Source organism: Propithecus coquereli, unplaced genomic scaffold (assembly GCF_000956105.1).
Source record: "Propithecus coquereli isolate 6110/MARCELLA unplaced genomic scaffold, Pcoq_1.0 Scaffold65, whole genome shotgun sequence".
Taxonomy (NCBI): Eukaryota; Metazoa; Chordata; class Mammalia; order Primates; family Indriidae; genus Propithecus; species Propithecus coquereli.
The window spans coordinates 6643446-6667698 of record NW_012152507.1 but is presented as its reverse complement, the minus strand read 5'-3'; the positions used below and the strand labels follow the sequence as shown (position 1 = coordinate 6667698).

At 37.1% G+C, this 24253-nt stretch overlaps 1 protein-coding gene across 1 annotated transcript in view; it reads left to right on the top strand.

The window, feature by feature from the left end:
* MRE11A (MRE11 meiotic recombination 11 homolog A (S. cerevisiae)) overlaps nt 1-23788 on the top strand; it is a 72647-nt gene extending 48859 nt beyond the window's left edge. The window contains exons 14-19 of the mRNA XM_012660028.1: nt 2818-3037; nt 4330-4413; nt 9996-10054; nt 13488-13558; nt 19837-19912; nt 23635-23788. Of these exons, the coding sequence (XP_012515482.1) occupies nt 2818-3037; nt 4330-4413; nt 9996-10054; nt 13488-13558; nt 19837-19912; nt 23635-23691 (567 nt within the window). The 3' untranslated portion in view covers nt 23692-23788. The remainder of the gene's footprint in view (nt 1-2817; nt 3038-4329; nt 4414-9995; nt 10055-13487; nt 13559-19836; nt 19913-23634) is intronic.
* The last annotated feature ends 465 nt before the right edge of the window (nt 23789-24253 follow it).

The window sequence follows — 24253 nt, the reverse complement described above, 5'->3', positions numbered from 1 at the left end:
CGGTGTTTTGTAGTTCCCTGTATAAGTCCTTTATTTCCAGGAGATCGGTTTGATTTTTCTTTAATATTTCAATTTCTTTAGTGAATTTTTCTTCCAAGTCCTGAATTTTTTTTGTGGTTTCTTTGTGTTGGTTATCTGTTTTTTCTTGGATATCATTCAGTTTTCTTGCAATCCATGTTTGAAATTCTTCTTCTGTCATTTTAGTGTTCTGAGTTTGGTTAATGTCCATTGCTAGGGAGCTGTTGTTCCTCTTTGGGTGTGTGCTTTCCATTTGAGTCTTCATACTTCCAGAGTTCTTTTGCTGGTTCCTTCCCATCTGGATCGGTTGTTCCTTCTTGCCTTTAAATTTTCGTTTGGAAAATGACATGCCCTGTTTAGTCTCTGAGCCAGTAGGTGGTGTTTGTGGGTGAGATTCGACCACACCCTTTATGATGAATCAGTAGATGCAGTAAAAGGGTGTGCAGGATGACCTCCGTGTCAGTAGGTGGCATTTGCAGCGAGGAGCGAGCTGCGGTGCTGTTTTTAGGTCCTGTAGCTAGCTCTTATTCCTCTGGAGAGGCCCTCTTGTGCCTGGGGTGGTGAGTGGGGCCCTGGGATTTCCAGGTGTGTCCTTATTCTCCCCCTCAGTGGGAGGAGGGCGTCTGGGTGGGGCTGGGTTGGGCAAGCCTGCCCTCAGGCTCCACAACTGCTGCTAGCAGGTTCAAAGGTCTACTCTTTGTTTCTATGCAAAGCTGCCAGGAGGGGCTGGAATGGGTCCACTCAGCTGAAAGTCTGGGCTTCGGGGCTGGGGCTGTCCAAGACCCGCACTCTGGAGCAGGTCTCGTTCCCCTCCACTCTCCCCTCCACTCTCCCCCTCTCTGTGGCCTCTCCCAGGACTCTGCCAGCAAGCAGGACCTCAGGCCGATGGATCGCCCCTGGCTGTGACATGGGCCGGGAGGCCCCTACCCAGCATCATAACCTGAGCTGTTCTTATTCTCCACCTCAGTGGGGGCAGGACCGGGAGTGAGTCTGGGTGGGGCTTGGTTGGATAAGCCTGCCCTCAGGCTCCACAGCTGCTGTTAGCAGGGGTCAAAGTTCTGCTCTTTGTTTCTGTGCAGAGCTGCCAGGAGGGGCTGAAATGGCTCCACTCATCTGAAAGTCTGGGCTTGGGGGGTGGGGTTGTCCAAGACCCACACTCTGGAGCAGGTCTCGCTCCCCTCCAATCTTCCCCTCTCCGTGTCCTCTCCCAGGCCTCTGCCAGCAAGCGGGGCCTCAGGCCAATGGATCTCCCCTGGCTGTGACGTGGGCTGGAGGCTCCCTACCCAGGATCATAGCCTGAGCTGGGTGCACAGCCCTCTTCCAGGAGGAGGGTTGCTGGTCAGGCACACCGATCTGCCCCCGAAGGCACATACTCCTCAGTAGGCTCTTTCACAGATCTCTCCTCCGTGCCCCAGGGCAGTGTGATCGTGACTTGGGTGTACAGGGTCTGGTCTGCAGGCCTGACCCCTGGACCCTGGAGATCAATCCCTGACCCTGCCAGGGGGAGAGGTGCTGGTCTTGAATCACCTACAGGGCGCCCAAGCTGGACCGATTTCACTCCACCTCGGGATTTGCCCCACTCTCCTGGAGTCCCCAGGCAAGCAGCACCTGGGAGGGCTGGCAGGTAGGGACCTCGCAGTCTGAGTACCCCTCAGTCTGCTGTACGGCCCCAAAAGGAAAGGTCCCGTTCCTTGGAGATGCCTCCGTGTGATGGCTAAATTGTCTCTCTGGGCACCCACGGGTAGGGAAGGGGTAGGAGAGAATGGAGCACTATGGTGTCTGCCTCTAGGCTTTGGTCTGCGCCCGGGGAGGTGCCCCGAAGGGGCTGGGAGCCCGGCGCTGAGTCCGCAAGAGGCCACTGCTCACTGGCGGCAGCCGTCTCTGGGCTGGTGTGGGCAGGTCTCTCCAGCCGCTCAGGAGCCCACCAGCAGTCCGAGATGCAAGGGAGGGGGAAGTTAACCGCTCCACCTACCCTTGTCGCTGGTCTCCAAGCCTCTCGGCACCTTTCTCCTTCCAATTCTCCTCCGCAGCGTCTTCCCGTGGAGTCTCCTGTAGTTTCAGGCACCCTTCCTTCTGACCCTCAGCCGATCTATGTTTCTCTGCTCACTTATTTTTTTTCTCTTTCTTCTAAAATTCGTCTTTTTTGCAGAGACCTTCTGACTGGCGGCTTGTCTCATCCGCCATCTTGGCTCCTCCCCCGATTTCTGTGACATTGGTTTTTATTCTTTCTTAGGTTTCCTGTTGATATATTCTATTTAATTCTTATATATTTATAAGATTATTATTCATGTTATTCTGATTACAAAAGTAATATTATAGGAAAAGTATTAATAAACTTGTAATAATTCAGGAATGAAAAAGAAAAGAAAAACACCCATTTTATCTTTCAGAGATAATAGCTAATTTTTTTTCTTGTTATTTATTAAGAGCCATTCTAAAAAGTAGCTTAAATGATGACAATCTCTTATAAACGATGTGCTAAAATTAGGGATGATTGCCAGTATTTATTCTAGTTCTGAAAGTTTTGAATCTGTGAAATTTTATTTTTTTTAGTAAACCTTTTCAAAAAGTCTCATTTTGTAGATGTTATAGTATTATAAATTGATCTGACAATAATAAGTATTAAAAAACATTAAATTTCATTGTTGGGGAAGTTCTTTATATTTTTATAGCATGATTAATGAAAAATAATATAGACAATTTGACAACATTAAATATTTAGCTGAATGACTACATTAATGATTTTCAGGATGCTGCATTATCTCCGTATGTGTACTTTCTCCTTGTTATCCCTCTCAGGCCATGAATAGGGCCAGAGCTCTCAGATCTCAGTCAGAGGACTCTGCTTCTGCCTTTAGTGCTGATGACCTTATGAGTATAGATTTAGCAGAACAGATGGCCAATGACTCTGATGATAGCATCTCAGCAGCAGCCAACAAAGGAAGAGGCCGAGGACGAGGTCGAAGAGGAGGAAGAGGGCAGAATTCAGCATCAAGAGGAGAGTCTCAAAGAGGAAGAGGTTAGCACTGAGTACAGTCTTTTGCACATTCAGACTTGGCAGTTGAGTGGGAAACACAGAATTTTATCTTGTCAGAATTGAGTAATGAGTTTTTAATTCTAAAACACAATTTTTTTTTTTTGAGACACGGTCTCAGTTTGCCGCCCTAGCTAGAGTACAGTGGCATGATCATAACTCACTGCAACCTCAAACTCTGGGCTCAAATGATCCTTCTGCCTCAGCCTCCTGAGTAGCTGGGACTACAAGTGTGTGCCATCATAGCCTAATTTTTCTGTTTTTTTGTAGAGATCGGATCTCACTCAGCCTGGTCTTGAACTCCCGACCTCAAGTGATCCTTCCGCTTTGGCCATCCAAAGTGCTGGGATTGTAGGCGTGAGCTACCATGCCCAGCCTAAAACACAATTTTTTAAAATTTATTTTTATAATGCATGAAGACAATCTTTAATGTAGTTCTGACATGTACCTTTTACTTAAATGAATGGCCACATGCCCATAGGGTTTTAATTGTTCTTAACACATATTTTTTAAAAGCTTCACTGTGTTCTCTCACAGTACCTTCTGGGTACATTTAATGTCATATTTACACTCATATGTCAAGGTGATAGGCAAATATGAGTTGTTAAGGAAAATGGCTAGCTAATGGCCATTGGCAGGAGGAGGAAAATTCCAGATCCATCAAAATTATTATTTTAGTTGCTGTCATAAGATACAAATACCCACATGCTTATAAAGTGGGTGTCATAAAATTTGTTTAAAAAAAATAACATTACCCCCAGACAATTTGATTTCTAAAAGTAATCATTAACATTATTTTTCATTATTGTATTTAATGTAACACTATTGTCAGTGAATAGTTCAAACAAACAGAAAATGGTGATCCAGTGACTTCCTGACACATTATATAAATCCATCTCCAGGGATATTTTAAAATTGTTTCCATTAAATATTTATCCACAGGACTTTTATGCTGGTAAAATGAATAGAAATTTATTTTAAAATTTCCAGGGAGAGAAATCCCCATCTTCTAATGATGATTTTCATTATCCTTACATTTACAAAATTTTTTCTTAAATTTTAATTGGACAAATATGAACCAAATACAGTCTAAAAGAATAGTCTCTGAAAATTGATTGCTCAGACTCTAAATGTTTCTTCTCATATGTATCTTTGGGTTTTTATAAATAAACTATTTTATATAACTTTATTTAGCTTTCGTTTTGGTATTGTGTTTTAAAAAAAACACCACAGCTACTGTGATAGGATTATATATTGATTGCTCATTATTCTAACAGCAGGCACTGGTCTGGAGACCACTACTCGCAGCAGGAGTTCAAAGGCTACTGTGTCAACATCTAAGAATATGTGTATTTTAGATGGTAAGTATAGACTGCAAGTTATTTATCAATTCCAACGTAGGAGGACCAAGGTAATCCCCATTAGGAACCCTCATTTATTTGTGTTGCCATCATTGGGAGACTTAAAAGGGCAATTAGGATCACCAGATAAATTAGTCCTTAAAATATCTTTGCCATGCATCAGAGCTATTAAAATGTGTAAGCTTTAAAAATTATGTTTGTAATTCCTTACTTTTAGACAAATTTTATTGTTACCACTCTTTGAGGCAGGCAGTCACTATACTGTCAATGGTCGAAAGAGAGGGGAACTGCCTGTTAATGTGCGGTTTTCTTGCTTTCCCTGTGCTGCTTCTGTCAGTCTCTTCTGTCCATAAAGACAAGTCAGGTGAGCTGCACTTGAGAAAAATTATGGCTAAGGTCTTGGAATTAATTTGTGTGTGTTCTGTGGTCTAAAAATTGGCTTTGACTTAAGGGGATCTATTAAACTATTTTTAATATTACAGTTTATGAGATTATCCTAAGTTGTTAGTCATATTTATTACAAAAAAGTATATGTTAAGATAGGTGATGATTTTTTTTCTACCTAGCATTTAGAATATATTCACATGTATTTTATTTATATTATCTATTCTTTGAGGTTAATTGTTTTCTCACTTTTTCAGCTAGGGTTTGACACATGGCAGCTTTGTGACTTGAGACAAGTCACTCACTCTTCTAGTTTGTTTACTTACAAGTTGGGAATAATAATCTCTACCGTATTGGGTTATTCTGAAGATTAAATGAGCAAAAAGCCTGGTACACAGTAAGCATTTATGAAATGTTAGCGTTATTAGTCTCCTGGTGCTTACCACAGGCTATGTTCTTATACTGACTGTACAGAAGGAGGAGGCAGAGTAAGCCTACCCGACATGCACCTCAGCCCCAGCCCTGTGCCTGGTCTGTGTTGTGAATGAGGGGACATGGAGTTAAAGTAAATTAATGAATGAATGAATGTTAGTTATTCTTACTGTTATAAAAAATGAGGAAATAGAGAAACATAGAAAAAGAGAGTGAATAAAATATGAATACTTCCATGTTAAACCACCAACAGTTGGATAGCATGCAACCGACAAAGTCATAGATGTTGTCGATTACCCACCTTTACCTGAGCCCAAACTGCCTTTTTTTGTCCTGGCTTGATTGTTTCATATGAAGCTTTCCTTGACACATGGGTAGAATTAATCACTTCAAGTGAGTCTTTGGGTTTCCATTGTTGTTAAGAAATCAGATACTAGTTAAGCTTACTGCTTTTCTTTCCTAAGTATTCTTCCCTCAGTTTGCTGTCTTTGGTGTTCTTTAGTTTCACTATGATGAATTGAAATATGGTATTCTTTGTTATCCTCCTTAGGATTTATTGGGCTTCACGAATCTGTGAATTGGTATCTTTTAGCATTCCTAGAAAATCCTTAGCTATTATCCTTCAGATATGATGTCTGTACTATTCTTTTTCTCCTTCCTTCTGGGTCTTCAGTGAAATAAATACAAGACTTTTTTACTCTATCCTCCCATGACTCATAACTTCTCTTGTATTTTCTGTTGTTTTCTCTTCCTGTGCTACAGTGTAAGTAATTACTTCTGATCAGTCGTCCAATCCACTCATCTATTCTTTTCAACTGTCCTTTGAATTTTTAATTTTTATTGTTTGTTGGGGAGTGGTATAGAAATTCTATTTGGTTCTTTTTAAATATGTTTTATCACTTGTAATAGTTTTTAAAAATTCCCTGCAGATATTTTTAGGTCTGTCTTTAATTTTTTGTGTGTGCATAGTAAGGATATTTGTCTTGTATTTTGTGTCTAATAACCTAGTGTGTGAATGTCTTTGGCCTCTTTCTTTTGTCTCTAATTTCTGTTTCTGTTGGTTCTTATTTATGGTGACTTATTTCGTTCCATGCTTTGTTATCTGTTATCCCTCGAAAATTATCAGTAGCAATAATTTGACACCTCGGATGAAGCTGTCTTCCTCCAGAGAACATTCATCTTTGCTTCTCCAAGCTCGTAGGGCACCACAAGTCTTAGACTGCTTTGAACTAAATTTATAATCTGGTGGTTATTTGCACCAGTCAGGTGATATGTGCTTATGAAATCCTGTTTACTTCTGCTTCTCTCTTTAACCATTGGGATCCTATCCTAAGCAAAAGGGGAAATGCATCAGGATTCCCACCTGGGGCAAGTCTTGGTTTATAGTATCTCACCCCTCCCCTCCTGGACTCTCAAAATTAGTGTTCACATTTTCCCAGATTGAAGGTGAACTCAGGGAAAGGACTCTGCTTGCCTCTGTGAGTCTAGCTTTTCTTCAGTTTTGGCCTGGTAATTCTTCACTATGTGATCATCTCTTCAATGGCATTAAGAAATTGTTTGGATTTTTTTGTTTTTTAAATATTTGAGGTAGCATTTTGGGTAGTCAGCAGAAGTGTTTGTCTGGAGCCTACAGTGAACAGATACAGAGGTTTTATCCTTATTTTCTTTTTTTAAAACACATGTGTGGCTGCCTCTTTTGCATCTAGGACTCTATATCTCATACAGGTTTTTATGAGCATTTTTTTTTTTTTACTTTGCAACATCAGCTTCCGTTGGAACCACTGTGCCAATGAGACTTTCAAAGACACTCCTTAGTGACTGCTGCTCTGTTACCCATTAATAGCGTGTTATAAAGCTTCTATTGGTGTAGAAAGACTATAGAGACCAGTTATGGTGCTTTAAAAGTTTTACAAATTAACTAAATTTTTTAAAAATAATAATATTCGTCTGTGAAGAGGCCATGTAAGCCAAATTAATATAAAACTTAAGATTTCCTGAATTATGTTCCAGGCAAAAATCTTGCTGTGATACCTTTTGCAGCATAGCATTGTGGTTAAGAACCCTGGCTCTGGAGTCAGGCCTGGTTTTGTCTGTCAGCCAGTTCTTCACTTACTGGCTCAGCACCCTTGCACTGTAGGGGCCATGAGAATGGGGTCTGCGTCATTCTTATTCATCATTGTATCCACAGTGCTTGGCACATAGTAGGTGCTCATTAAATTTCAATACCTGAGAACGGACTGAATACAAATTACTTAGAGATTATATAGCGTAAAGGTTAAGAGCATAGTTCCAAAGTCAGAAAAATCTTGGTTTGAATCCTGTTTCCTTTGATTTACTGCCTATTTGTCCTCCATCAGATTAGTGACGTTTTACATCTTTAAGTTTCAGTGTTCTCATTTGTAAGATTGAGTAATGACTGATTGTATCTACCTCTTTGGGTTATTATGAGGATTAATGAGAAAATGCATTTGAAGTACCTCGCACAGACTCTATGCATATTAAGCCCCCAATAAATGTAGACTGTTGTTATTCCTTAGCTATAAAATAGGAGATGTCGTACTGACTTCACAGAGTAGTTATATTAAATGAGCTTAAGTATATGCAGTACTTATCATAGCACCTAGTACAAATTCAGTAGATGCTTGCTGCTAGTACTATCAGTGGCAGTGTTCTGCAATAAGTTTATGAAGATGTATGTTATATAAATCACTGGTCTAAATGTGTCTTTAACTGATTTGATCTAACGGTTTTGCTAATTTAACTGATTACTTCCAGTGTTGGGCCTTTAAAAAAAAAAATGAACTGACTTTTTAATGTGAATTTGTGAAACATTTTTATCAGGTTAGATTTGAAGTTTTGTAAGCCTCTGGCAAAATAACCATGGGGTACTAACTATACTTGCCATCACTTTGGGACAGAAGCAACAAATTAGACTATAAATTCTAGATCCCTATTATAAATGGAGGAGTGAAGAAATAAATAAAAGTCAAATTCTATTATAACAAGCTCCATGGAGTATGGAGATGTATTGTTGTACTGAAATTTTACTGAGAAAGGTAGAAATTACACATATATAAGAATTGACAGCCCAGATTTTTCCACTGAAGTTAGTCAGTAAAGGACGGTGACTAAGTGAATAAAAGATAGCTCTGAAGCCACTACCTTCACGTTTAATTTACCACTATGAGTACCACTGCTGCTACTACATTTACTACTAATAATAGCCACATAATTTTGAATGCTTTCTACCTGCTAGGCACTTGCCAAAGTTATTTATATTAACTACCTCTTATTCTGTCAACAGTTATTTGCATGAAGTATTTTGGTATTAATATTAACACTATGTTACAGGTGAGGAAATTGAGATTTAAAGAAGCCAATGAACTTGGCCATAGTCAAACTACTAAGTCAAAATGAGTCAACTCTAAAACCAGAGCTCTTAATCATCACACTATGTTGCCTTCCTAACAAAACATGGTGCTTATTTTTCTGATAAAGTTCATTTATTTCACAGATATTTATTCACCTTTTGCTATCTACTGGGGATAAAATGAAAGGTGTCTTATTTTCAAGAATCTCCAGAGTTTGAGGAGTCAGTGAATAAATATTGAGCAGAAATAGTCTTTCAAAGCGTTATGATCACTGACTTTTATTCAGTTGCCCTGTCTTGCCTTTTGGGTAGAGTGGGATGTGAGAGCAGTCATTGAGTAAAGCAGATAAGAACTCTGCTCTGCTTCTGCCCCTCATCTCTCCGCTCAGATATCATAAGATTGGGGATGGGACCTGGAATAGGAAACATGAGCAAATAATAAAACTTAGGCTGGGTAGAAAGATTCCTGATATTTTCCGACTTGGAGAATTTTGAACTTTGTGGAATTATTTGAGTGTTCTTCTTTTTAAAATCCTCTTTTCTTTTCTTTTCTTTCTTTCTTTCTTTCTTTCTTTCTTTCTTTCTTTTTCTTTCTTTTTCTTTCTTTCTTTTTCTTTCTCTTTCTTTTTCTTTCTTTTTCTTTCTTTTTCTTTTTCTTTCTTTTTCTTTCTTTCCCCTGTTATTTAGTTTGTGGGTCAACTTGGAGGAGATTTTTTTTTTGATACTAGCAAACTGGTAAGGCTAAGGAGAAAATAAACCTCAATTAGGTGTTTGAAGTTTATTATAGGTTTTGATCTCAAGGAAAAAGAAGGAGAAAGATAAAGGATTAGTTAAATTTCAAGTATCTAAGTTTATAAAGCACAAAAAGTATAGATTCAAAGGAACTTTTATCATGGAATAAAAGATACGCTGTTTTGTAGAATTCTCCTCTGGTGTATTTCTTAGGTAGTCAGTATGGCTGCCAAGGTAGACAAGAATGAGAAAGCTCCTCTGGAACCACATGGCTCCTAATACAGCCACAGGGAAGGGTATCCTGACTACAAAGAAGGAAGGGATTAGGAGGCTTACTTTCAGTGTATTTGTAGTTCAGTTGGTTAGGTGATCAGAGTTTATCTTTGAGACATCTTTCTATAAAATAGTTTTAGTGTGGGTGTATTTATGAGCACTGCTTATTAACTATATTTGAACAAGCTGGGAAGTCATGAGACTGACAGCTAAGCATTGAGTTATTTGAACATACAATTTCACCTCCCTTTAGATTTTAAAAAATATAAATGGTTTTATAATTAGTCATCATAGGTTTTGCAGATAGGACTTAGAAAACCTTCAGCTAAAGAAATGTGCAAGTCTTTCTAAGTTATTTTAAAAATAACACGTTTCGTCTTTTTCATTCTAGTCTTTAAATCTACAAGACAGCAGCCCTCCCGAAATGTTGCTACTAAGCATTATTCAGAGGTAAGAAAAAAAGTTTTATAGTTGTGTTTTAGTAATTTATGTTTTCCTAAATTATGAGTTGTCAACTCTTTGTTTTACAAAGTAAATGAAGGAAGAAAAATTATGGAATATTCACACTGGAGAGAACTTTACCGGTTATCTTTTTTCTTTGAACATGCCAGTATCACCAAAATGGTTTCATTATTGTCACTGAGAACAAGCGCAAAACTGCATTGTATCATTATTTTGTTTGGCTTCTTAAACATTACTTAAGTATGCATTAAAAATACATGTTTACTTTTAAGAAATATGACACATTAAAGAAGTCCTCTGTAAACATATTCCCTTCTCAGTGTATTTTCATGCTTTGTTTCATACATGAATAACTTAATCTAATCTACAAAATCATAAATAAAACTATCAACTCTTATGGCCTAGAAGTATATACAAATTTTGGAGGTTAACAAATGTGTTGTCTTTATGATTTTATAAATAACAACATGGTGTATTTGCAGTGTTTATTATCAAATATATCAAAAAATATCAAATATCATAAATTCTTATTTATCTCTCAACTTGTTCTGCCAATAATAGACCTGGCAGTGCACTTGGCAAAATGGCATGCATTTAAAAAGTCAAAATGGTCAAAAGCCTAGATTTTTAAAAATAGCAGAGAAGGTTTTATTTCAATATTACTCAGTCTTATTAAAACCACTTCAGCTTGTCTGAAAAACAAAACATGCTACTAAAGAGTGAATGCTTATACCATCGTTTAAATGGTATCTAACAAAATCTAAAATTTAAGAAACAATAAAATCATTAAATCCATAGTCTTGCCAAAAAAATTTCATTGAGATTCTGTTATAGGAACAGAATCAATATTATCTTAAATTTTCTAAAATTTATCTTTGAATCATCACTTTGATGAGTTAAAGCTTTAAGGGTAAAAATAATGACACACAAAATGATTTCAAAAAGCCATACTTATAATTCCTAATTTAGAACTTTAGATTAGTTTTTGTTTAATAACTGGAAATCCTTATTTCTTCAGAAAATATTCAATATCTGTTGAAACATGCTACCTATCTAGTGATTTATTAAATAACCACTCAAGGTTTATTAGGTAAGCACTCAAATTACTTTTATGTAATAAAAGTAAACAGGAGTTTTGCATGTTGGCTATGTTTCATTTTATACATTATTTTTGTAGGCCTTCATTTATAAGGTATAAAACTTAAAAAAATTCTCAACTAACATTTTCATTAGATTTAAATTATTCAAACTATAAATAATACTAAGCTAAGCACTGTCATTTCCTTTAAAAATCTAAGTTTCTAAATGTTTTACTTTTCAATCAATACAAAAATGATCTGGTTCACATTATTAACTGCCCAATAAAGTGTTTAAAAAGCTGAATATTCTTTGTTAAAGAGCAGATTACTAGAAATGTTTTCCATGCTCTTATTTTTAAAAAAACAAGATTCTGATATACATAATGAATCTAAATAAAAATTCACAAATGGTAGCTGAAATCCTGTCAGCTTCCATCCCAATACAACATAAATCCACAGTTTTTATGCATAAACAATTCAAAATTAAACTTTATAATGGAAATGTCAACAAGTCATAACTGCTACACATGACTACCAATGGGTTCCACTATACTTCAACCAGGCACAGCAGATGTGCACATCTGATAGATTGCTTAGAAAATTAAAGCTATCAGAGCTATAAATAAGGAATACATAAATATGAACATAATGCCAAAGCATTATAGCTGTTAAAAATAAGTGAGTAAGATGCAATGTAAACACATTTGATAGTTCTCTCTGTAACCCACTTTCCACTAATTTATAAAGCTATGGTTTTATAATTCTTTTAAAAAGGAAAATTTTTCTACACTGATGCATGCAGTAATTTCATTGTACATTCTTGACTACAAAGCAGTCTTCAAATCCTCTTGCAGAGCTTGGCATATCTCATCAGAATTTCTCCAGAAAGTCAGCTTGTCATATTTTCAGTAGCCTTTAGTACTTCAGTAGCCTTGTGAAGCTCCTTAATAACCGATGATAAAGCTTCTGGGTTAATTTCTTGTTCACAGAGCCATACACAAATAGACCAAGTTTCCATATCTAAGCCAGTATTCAAAATTCTTGAATTCTCGAGCAGAATGGCATTCAGGATCACCTCTGCGGACCCCCCTCCCCACCTCCCCACACTGCTACCGCTACCGCTTGCCATAGTGGAGGCTGAGGGAGGCTTTAGCAGTTATTTTTACTCAGGGTTTCTAGGATTTGGTTTTTTGTTTTGTTTTGTTTTTCTCTCTTTTTAAAAATAATGATTCACATTATTAGAAATCCATAATTGTTAAATATGCGGTAATATTTTTAAGGATAACAGTGTTGAACCAAAAGGGCCCATGCATGGAATGCTAATATTGAGGGTGAGTTCAGTGCCTATAGGAGGTTTTAGTTATACCTGAGTTCGTTTTGTTACTTACATTCTCATAATACTGGCTTGTGCCTTAATGTCTGATGCTAGACTCAAGACAGACTGAAAGGTTGGAGTCTAAAGATCTCTGTGTTCTGCTCTAGATTTAACATAGGCCTTCTGTCCTTCCTTTGGATTCTAAAAAGAGTCTGGTATAGGCTTGACTCTCCTATTACCTTACTTTCAAAACCCATGTGTTTTAACTCCCAAGCCAATACAATTCCCTCTCTATCAGGGTTTCTCAATAGTGGCATTATTGGTATTTTGGACCAGATAATTCTTTGTTGTGAAGGACTGTCCTGTGCATTGTGAGATGTCTAACAGCATCCTTGGCCCCAAGGTGCTGTTTGTTCAGTGTTTTGTCCTTGGCTTCATCGTCATCTGCACTTCAGTTAGATGAAGACTTAGGAAATGTGCATATCAAGTGTCAAGATAACACAAATGTAGAGGAATAGTTAGTATTTTGAATGATAGAATCAAGAATCAGAAATATCTTTATAGAGTCTTAACACTAACGAACAATATTTAACAGGGATAAATAGAAAGATATCCGGTATGTCTCACACATTCTGATACCTCATTTAAAGTTGGAGGTGGAACACTGATGGTCTGATGACCAATCAGAACTTAAGAAGAAAATCACAGGCATGGTCTGCACATGGGAGTCATTCACCAATCTGTGTGTTCCTTTAGGTACCACGCTCCAGAGATGGCCAGGAGAGAAGTGTGCTAAGACATGTAATAGAGAATAGCATTTATGAATGAAGAGAGACATTGGATGGAGCTCAGGCTGAGCTTCAGTTTTAATATAATAGTTGCTGCTGACTTTGTTTCTACATCCTTTTTTTTGGCTTTTTTGTATGTTAAAAAACACTTTGAGATTCAATCATTTAATCCATTTTTATTTGGGTGTTCCATTCCCACAAAAACTATTTGTTGCTTTGTGCCCCACCCCTGACCTTAGGTGATTGAGGTGGATGAATCAGATGTGGAAGAAGATGACATTTTTCCTACCACTTCAAAGACAGATCAAAGGTAGGTGCACGAACTTCCTATAGAAAGAAACATCTGAAAAAAATTAAAATTATCCAGAATTCTGTAGTTACACATTTTTCTATGCCACTGAAATTTAACAGACTTATTTTTAGCAGTAAAGTATATAGAGGAGTGAAAACAGACCAAGGGCTAGTTTGTAGAGTTGATGTAGCATTATTACAAGTATTTTCAGTGAAAATTTAAATAACCTATATTTCATTTCCTTTTATCTTCATTACCCAGTGATTTTCCTAATGGAACATTATTCTCTCCAATTAATAGAAAATAATTTTGTATTATGTTAACATGTGATTTCAGCTTTTTGTCGTTATCATATATTTTTTTTTTATTTCAGCATATTATGGGGGTACAGATGTTTAGGTTATGTATGTTGCACTTGCCTCCCCATTATCATATTTTTGTGTACTTAGTTACACATGGTGCTGTGCTAAACACTAAAAAGAGAATCATGTAGACCCATACTGCCTTCAGAGTATTTACATGCTCTTCTCCTTGCTTTTTGCCTGTTGCTGTTAAGCTTAACTTGATTCACTGTTACCATTTTCTTTTATGTGTTAACATTTTGGGTGAATACTACTAACTAAAGCTCAATTAATGAGAATTTCTACTTAAGAAAAAGCCTGTTTTATACTTATTTTCTGTTTGAGTATTATGTCTGATGGGGCACATAAATGTTTAATGTGGTTTCTGCCTTTGAGCAACTTAAATTTAGTGGAAAAGAAAAATGAACACATTTTTGAATTCTTTAAAGAATGATTGAGTCAGTACATAATTATGTGTGAAGTTTTATGATACAGACCCATAAATATGAGTGCTTTTTGGCAGGTGGAAAAAGGAACAGGAAGCGTGGGTTAGTGTGGGCTATGGAAGAAGAAAAAGCTTCACCAAGGGAGTAAAATTTACTTGAAGTTTCAAAGATGGGAATTATTTGGCTTAGTAGGGTAGAAAGTAATGATCGCAGCTGAGATTATGACATGAACAGGAGCAGTGGAGGGCAGAGGGAGATTGAGGGAGATTTACATCAGTGTTCCTCAAGCTTTTTTCTCATGATCTTTCTTAACCATTTCTTCATTACTTAAGGAGAAAAAATAATTTAGATTTAATTAAATTTCTCCCTAACAAGACAAATTAAATACTAAAGAGTGAAATTATGTTGGGTAAGGTTGAGCTTGAGAGGGCTAAAAACCATTGTAATACCATTTTTTACCCCACCCCCAACCCCTGGAACCAATTTTTGTTCCCTGGCTATGATGTTACCCCTTTGAGAATATATGCTTTATGTGAATTAAGGGCCAATATTGGAAAAGTTGGTAAATATAGTCCCACATTCACTTATTAGATACTTAAACATATGCTAGAAAGATGAAAGAAATATCCCTTCAAGGAATTTACACTAAAGTGCTATGCTAATTACAGGGCACTACTAATCCACCAAGATAAATTTTATTCAGGGGTAATGCAATCTAAAGGAAGTGCCAATGTCTTTCTGCAATAGGTCATCAAGGGTTTTACAAAGAAAGTAGGTAGTGTTTGAGCTGGTGCTCACCAAATGTGTTAGAAACGAACTATAGAAATGATCCTGGAAAGTATAGTCCTAGCGGATGTGTTAGAATGCATTCAAGGAGATGATCTGGGTGCAGCAAGAACAAGCAATGGCACAGGACACAGACATCCACTTTGAAGGGGTCAGGGAAAGCCTCTGAGGAGGCTATATTTAAGCTGAAATTTTAAAAAGAGAGACTTAGCTTTGCAAAAAGGAGTGGGAAAAGCACATGCAACGTCTCTTGAAGAAGAAACAGTGGAAAAGGAGGTGGTTTGACATAAGAATAGAAAGGAGAGGCAGGAGTAAATCGTGCTGCAGGATCAGGTGAGCATGGTGACTTCCCAATGCATTTATAATATATTGTACATATATAATATATAAATATAATATATATTATATATAATATATATTTTAAATATAATGTATTTATAATATATTGTATATATTATAAATGCATTGGGAAATCAGGAAAGGATTTTGAGAGAAGCAGTGATGTCTGACTTACATTTATAAAGGACCCTTGTGGTTGCAGAAGGACGTGGGAGTGCAAACAGGCTGAGCTGAAAACAGGGTGCTGTAGCAGAGTCCAGCTAAGAGATGATGGAGACTTGTACAGGCTGGTGGCAGGGGAAATGGAGAGAATAGATGGTTTGGGGATATATTTTGAAAATAGACATAACAAAACTTGAGGCTGGATTGAATTATTTGGAGTAAGGGAGAATAAGGAATCCAGATTGATTATCAGGTTTTTTGCTTGAGCATTTAGATTGTGCCATACATTGAGAAGGGCATAAAAGAGGAAAGGAACAGATGTTTATAGGGGATGATAGGCAGATAATCAAAAGCTCTGCTTTAGATGTGAAAAGTTTGAGATGCCTATGAAACATACATGAAGGGAGGTTATAGGTGATGGGAAATATGAGTCTGGAGCTCCGCTGAGGGGTTAGGAATGATACCTAGATTTACCGCTTAGATGGCACACAGATGGTACATAAAGCCATTGGGGTGGGTGGGATGACCTTGAAAGAGAAGGCAGAGAGAGCAGAGACTTGTGTTCCTATCCTGGAGTTACAGCCTTTAAAGCTTGGGTAAAGTAGAAAAAGCAACAAGAAAGATATGAGAAAAATCCAGTAGAATATAGAGTTGCATAAGCCCATACTGGCCTTTATAGGAGAAGTAAAAAATAGCAAGATGGGCACAGGTGCAAATAGATTTATATATTTTGTGGTAGATAGCTGAGGGAGTTCTTTTAGCTCATGAAGATTTACTTGAATTTTTCAGGCTCATTTATGTGTATTAAACAGGACTCCTTTGGTTCCAGCTGCCAGAAACCTAAGGCAAATTTGCTTAGGGAAAAGGAGATTTATTGGAAGAATATCAGGATACCTTAGATTGTGGAAGGAAGTGAAAGCCCCTTTCTAGGTCCTTTTTGGTTGTTCTTGCCTTTGTAAATTAAAGCACAAGCAAACAAATCTGGTCTAGCTTTCTGGGATTTTTTTCAGGAGTGGATCAAGGAATTAATGAAAAATACTATTTTAGTAGTTTGACATATGTTTAAGGATATTAAAGAAAAATATTTTGTTATCATTTTGGGTTGTTTACTTTTCAGCAATATAAATGTCTATTGACTTCTTATTTAGACATGAGGTAGTAATAATAACTGACAGTTGTTTAGCACTTCCTATGTGCTAGGCACTGTTCTGAGCACTTTACGTATGAATTAGCTTGTGTGATGCTCGTGAAAACCCCAGGGGATAGAAATAATCTTAACTCTACCCCCCCGTTTTACAGGTGAAGAAAGTGAGGTACAGTGGGCTAAGTAACTTACCTAAGGTCACCCAATTAGTCACACAAGCCAGGCATTCTCCCAAACTCATCTCTGTTGTTGCTTCTTGACATGGCAATTAAGCTCTCAAACTATTGTGCAAGCAATAAGAATCATTTAAATTTGGAGAGGCTATTTAGAAATGGACATTTTAGAAACAAATCTGAAATCAGCCTTGCAGACTTGTGTTTCTAATGACAGCAACTGAATGACAATTTAGATTATTTTTGCAGAATTTTTTAGTAATTGCGGAGTGTGTATGGTATTTCATTTATAATTTAAAGCAGCAGTCCCCAACCTTTTTGGTACTAGGGATCTGTTTCTTGGAAGACAATTTTTTCCACGGATGGGGGTCAGGGGGTGGGGGTTGGTGAGGCAGAGCTCAGGTGGTGATTCAAGCAATGGGGACAGGCTATAAATATAGATGAACCTTCACTTGCTAGCTCACCTCCTGCTGTGTGGCCCCCTAGTTCCTAAGTATTGTGAAAGACAATTTTTCCATTGGGGGGGACAGGGGGGAGGCTGGCGGAGCTCTGCGGTCTGGTCCCTAACAGGCCACAGACTGGTACCAGTCCATGGCCCGGGGGTTGGGGACCGCAGATTTAAAGTATTTAAGCTCTGCCATGTAGGGGTGGACCTTGATAAATTTGCTGATTCTCTGCCCCTGAACCTTAGTTGCTCTTCAGGTTTGCCTGAGAAATCCTCCTGTCCTTTACTTTTGTGTGTGAGGACCTGTGAATTTTGCTGTTTACTTCTGACACAAGATCCCTTGATTCTCTTATTTGTCTAGACAAGACTTTTGTACGTATTTTTTTTTTGCTATAATAACATCTGAAAACATGTTAATAAAATTGTGAATTATATAAGAATTCACAAACACTGTTTTTATTTAAAACAGGGGTCAGCAAACTTTTTCTTAAAGGGCTACACAGTAAATACTAGGTTATTAAGTATGGAATGTCCGATTTCCTTAAGTACTAAGTTTTACAGTTGATAGCTCTGACATTTCACTTTGACATTTCTTCTTCTTTTTTTTTTTTTTTTTATTGTGAATGCACTTCCTCATTTTTTTAAACACGTTTTGGCTTGTGATTGTCTTTCAAATTTTTTTTAACAGCAATTTTTATGAAACCATGGATAAGTCAAAAATTCGTGTTACTTTTGAATATGAGTTCCATCACGGAACCAATGCAATGTAGACAGCTTGAAATATCAATGAAGTGCTTGGGAAGGATGTGGCTAATGAATGCACAGGACTTTGATGGTTTGAAAAGTTCATTCTGGTGTTTTTAATCTTGAAAATGAGCCACATGGGTGACCTGAGACCAAGGTGGATAATGATGAGCCGAAAGCAATAGTGGAAGTGAATCCATCTCAGCCTACACGTGAATCAGCAGCAAAGTTTGTCATTACTTTCCAACAATATTGGACCATTTGAAACAAACGAGCAAGGTAAAGAAGCTGGATAGATGAGTACCACATGAATTAAACGAGCACCAGAAGAGAAATGATCTCGAAGTTTGCCTGTTTGCTGTTACAACATAAAGGTGAACCGTTTCTACACTGTATTGTTACGTGTGATGAAAAATGGATTCTTTTGACAATCACAAGCCTTTGGCACAATGGTTGGATAAAGATGAAGTGCCAAAACACAGTCCAAAACCGAATATTCATTAAAAAAAGCTAATGGTGTCTGGTGGTCCAGCGCTGATATTATCCACTACAGCTTCATGAAACATGGTGAGTTGATTACAGCAGATGTCTCCTGCAACCAGCTGGACGAAATGATGAGGACACTTGCTATAAAGCAGCTGAGATTGGTCAATTCTCTTACAAGACCACATGTTGCAAAAACGGTGCTGCTCAAACTACAGAAGCTGGACTTGGAAACTCTCTGTCATCCACCATATTCACTAGACCTTATGCCAATTGACTACAACTTCTTCCAGGCTTTGGACCACTTCTTGCAAGAAAAAATATTCAATTTTCAACAAGCTGAGGAAAATGCCTTTCACGATTTCATTGCCACTCACTCTCTAGGCTTCTTTGCTGTTGGCATGAACAAGCTACCATTAAGATGGCAAAACTGTGTCAGTAGTTTAAGCATATACTTAGATTAATTGTACTGCTTCTTGTTTGAGATATAATAAACTAAACTTTTATTCAGAATGGGACATTTCGTATTTAATGACCTAATATTTTAGGCTTTGCAGGCCAAGAGGCAAAATTGAGGATACTATATAGGTAGGTACTTGAATAACCATTTAAAATGTAACCATTTCAGAATGTGAAAACCATGCTTACCTCACAGGTGGCAGGCTAGATCTGGCCTGCTGGCCAAAGTTTATTGGCTCCTGATCCAAGATGACTTAAAATTCTTACTATAATCATAAAGAATTAGGACTTTACTACAAGTCAAGCCTTATAGGAGTAGGAATCATGATTTTCTTGTTAACTGAGATTTGAATGGAAAGTATTTCAGTGTTCTCACGATTTTCAGAAGAGTTGGTAGTAGATACATTTTAATAAAGAACTATAATCATTTTTGTACTGCTTAATATATGTCAGGCACTGTTCCAAGTGTTTAAGCATATTAACACATTTAATCTTTATAAGACTATTATCCTCATTTTACAGTTGAGGAAATTGAGGCAAAGAGAAGCTAAATAACTTGCCCAAAGCCACGTAATAAGTAAATGGCAAAATTGTAATTCAAACCTTGGCCCCAAACCCTTTTTCTCCCCATTACGTTTTTACTGCCTCTAATGTAGATTGAAGGGAATCGTGTGTTATTGTTATTCATGGCTGCTACTAGATTGAAAAATTTAGCTAGAAAGGCACATTTGATAGATCCTGTAGTTCATTGTCTGTTTTTTTTTTTTGCCCCAGGTGGTCAAGCACGTCCTCCAGCAAACGCATGTCTCAGAGCCAGACAGCCAAAGGGGTTGATTTTGAATCAGATGAGGTAATAAAGTAATACTGTTAAATTTCAATTAATTTTTAACTTTGCAAAATTTAAATAGGGACTACAAGCTGGTTGCTAAAAATTATTTTAAAAAATAGTTCATTGATAACCTTACTTTGAACTATAGTTAAAGTTAAGAGTCAACAAGTAACATCTGTTGAGTGCCTGTCAAGATAATGATCTTAGATATAAAAGGCCTGCAAATTTTTCAAATATGGTATTCACTCAACTCTAATTTGCCTGGTTAACAGTAGGATCGGAATATTTTTTTAGCTTCTGCCATTCATATTTGGAGGAATGATAGTGATATCCCAAGAGCTTTTAATAGTACTGTAATGGAATATTTATTAAGTACTCACTCTATGCTTTACATGTGTCGTATATGAGATGGTACATGGTGGTGATTTTCGTGTCGTGGAGGTATTTGGGCATCAACTGAAATGCCATCTAGCAGGATGTGTGGAAGAAACTCCAAGATGGTCGTCTGATCTTCCCTAGCTTGCCTGAGGAGGAATAGGAAGAGGTCTAATCAGAACTTGCCTCTTGCGTTTTTCATTTGTTGTTTCAATTAAGTTGAATTAAAGCTGCATGACTGTAGGGTGCTGGCCTTTCCCTTTCCTCCGTGGCTGCCATTTGAAGGGCCTTTGCTAGTTTTTATTGAATTGCTTGAAGCTGTTTCTCTTAGGCCCATCACCCCCTTCGTTTATTTTTTATTTTAAAAGATTTTTAATTGTGGTAAAAACACATACCATAAAACTTAACCATCTTGGGCTGGGCACGGTGGCTCACGCCTGTAATCCTAGCTCTCTGGGAGGCCAAGACGGGCGGATTGTTTGAGCTCAGGAGTTCGAAACCAGCCTGAGCAAGAGCGAGACCTCGTCTCTACTAAAAATAGAAAGAAATTAATCGGACAACTAAAAATATATAGAAAAAATTAGCCGGGCATGGTGGCGCATGCCTGTAGTCCCAGCTACTCGGCAGGCTAAAGCAGAAGGATCGCTTGAGCCCAGGAGTTTGAGGTTGCTGTGAGCTAGGCTAATGCCATGGCACTCACTGTAGCCAGGGCAACAGAAGTGAGACTCTGTCTCAAAAAAAAAAAAAACAAACTTAACCATCTTAACCATTTAAAAAATATTTTCATTTTAATACATTCAGGAGGTACAAGTTGAATTCCTTTGCATGTACATATTGCATAGTGGTAGAGTCTGGGTGAACCCATCACCCAAGTAGTGTTCACTGTACCCCATAGGTAGTTTTTCATCCCTCACCCTCTGACACCCTCCAATGTCCATTATACCACTCTGTGTGCTGTTGTGTAGCCATAGTTTAGCTCCCACTTATAAATGAGAACATGTGGCATTTTTCTGTTCCTAAGATACTTCACTTAGGATAATGGCCTCTAGTTCCATCCAAGTTGCTGCAAAAGACATTATTTCTTTTTTTTTTTTTTTTTGAGACAGAGTCTCACTGTGTTGCCCGGGCTAGAGTGAGTGCCGTGGCGTCATCCTAGCTCACAGCAACCTCAAACTCCTGGGCTCAAGCGACCCTCCTGCCTCAGCCTCCCGAGTAGCTGGGACTACAGGCATGTGCCACCATGCCCGGCTAATTTTTTGTATATATTTTTAGTTGTCCGATTAATTTCTTTCTATTTTTAGTAGAGACGGGGTCTCGCTCTTGCTCAGGCTGGTCTCGAACTCCTGAGCTCAAACAATCCGCTCGCCTCGGCCTCCCAGAGTGCTAGGATTACAAAAGACATTATTTCATTGTTTCTTATTGCTGAGTAGTACTCCATGGTATATATATATTATTACATTTTCCTAATCTACTCATCAGTTGATGGACACTTAGGTTGATTCCACATCTTTGCAATTATGAATTGTGCTGTGATAAACATACAAGTACAGGTGTCTTTTTGATGTAATGATTTCTTTTCCTCTGAGTAGATACCCAATAGTGGGTTTGCAGGATCAAATGGTAGATCTTTTAGTTCTTTGAGAAATCTCTATGCTGATCGCCATAAAGGTTATACTAATTTATACTCCCACCAACAGTGTCTAAGTGTTCCCTTTTCACTGCATTTGTGAAAATATCTGTTGCTTTTTGACTTTTTAATATTGGCTATTCTAATTGGGATAGATCTTAGCCATTTTTAAGGGTAAAGTTCAGTAGTGTTAAGTATATCCATGTTGTTGTAAATCAGATCTTCAGAACTTTTGCATCTTACAAAACTGAAACTCTATACCCCTTAAACAAATCTTCATTCCTGCCTTTCTCCAGCCCCTGGCAACCATCATTCTACTTTCTCTTTCTATGAATTTGACTCTTTCAAGTGCCCCACAAAAGTGGGATCATGCAGGATATGTCTTTTTGTGCCTGGCTTATTTGATACAGCACAGTGTCCTCAAGGTTTATCGATGTTGCAACACATGACTTACCCCTTGCATTTTGAGCTTCGACTTCTGCTGTTGTCTTCCCTAAATCTCACCTGTGGTTTTAAACAGCTTGAGAGGGCTCACCACAACTCAGGCTGTGAAGAAAAATGGCAGCAAGAGCTCAATCTGCTATTAATACTAACACATTACTTCTAGGAGGGAAGCGAGCAGTTACTGGCTTGTTTGTTTATTCCAAAGCATATAGATATATATGTGGTTTATATGTTATAGTTAAAAATTTGTATGCTAGTTATGTGGACTGCAAAGAACAATTAGCAAATTCTCGATTAGACTTCAACTTGGATTTATCTCTGGTTCATAAAAGTTCTGCCTTTTATAGTAGCAGAAGATGAATCAATAAATGAAAGTGAATTTGTATTTCTCCAGGCATCCATTTCTCACCAGTGATAGTTAACTTAGCTAACATTTGAGTGTGTTAATACCATCAACAAAGCCTAACATCAAGTAATAGTTTCTTTTATTAATGTCTTAAAAGAAACATAAATCAAAAAATTTTAAACAAATTTGCTTTATCTTCTGAATATTTTAGTTACAGAACACATAAAAATAAATTTTATGTTATCCTCATCAAAATATATACCTGTGCTTATCTGAGGTTTGTTAGTTTTCATTCTCTTTCACTGAATTCTTAGTTAATATTTGATATTTCTGTTTATTCTTACTATGTGTATAATCTATAGCTCAGCAGCATGGTAGCTCTTAACATATTCCATCTACTTCTTTTTTCAAAAACACTGTTTGAAAGATTGCTTTGCTAGGCTGTTTTTTTGCATCAGTCTGAGAGGCTATTTCTAGCATTAAATGAGTAATGGTAAATAAGAATTACAGCTATTTCTGAGGTAGCTCTTCTCCATGTGGCTTCATCATATTTTGGCTGTGAATTTCCAGAATAGCAGATATACCTGTAATGTAAATGAAAAAAAAACCTATTCAAAAACCATATATAAATGGCTTGAGAAATATTTTTTTCTAGCATACCCACACTTCATTTGCCTTATTAAGGTTAATAATTGAAGGAAATGTATAGGTATATATTGCAGATATATAGACATACATATACATAGCAGGAGAAATTTTTATTTTTAATTCTTGCTAAGAAGTTAATTGGATTTATGTATTTTGCATTTGTAAAGAAAATGGAAAAATAGAGTCTACCCCATGTGAAGGAAGAAAATGACTCTTACTGATATTGTTTTGCCCACAAGAACTTCTATTTTATTTCAGTGATGTGTGGAACAATCCTAATATAACATTTATATATCATTTCAGGATGATGACGATGATCCTTTTATGAACATTAATTCTTTGAGAAGAAACAGAAGATAATATATTTAATGGCACTTAGAAATTTTCAAGACACAGGAGAAAACAAAACAAAACATTGCAAGCTAAGAGTTTATAATTGAAAATGTTTGAAGTATTGCTGTTAACTGAAGAAGTTGAAAAAGGCTTAACAGAAAAAAGCCAGTGTATAAGAATTTATATTTTTGAATATCATTTCCTGAACATCACTCCATTACTGGAGAAATTTCCCAGCTCAAGAACATGTATAATAGCATTGGTTCTCCTTATTTTTTAATCTGGTATAGTAACAGCTTTATTTAAATATCATTTTCGGATAAGGATTAAAATAAATTTACATTATACATTTCTGCTTCATGATTGTAGACTTTGTCAGTATTTTAATGTGGTTACATTTAGCCAAAGTTGAGGGAAAGTGCTTAAAAAATTTAACTTCTCGTTAATCTTAATGATCTCCTAGAAGCTCTTGACTTCTTGAAAGTAAAACAATCTATGTAAAACTGTGCCTAAGCTCACTACTTGTTATTAAGTATGTGTTTTTTTCTATGCTTATTATAAGACTTTGAATGATTAGAAGTACCTTTTA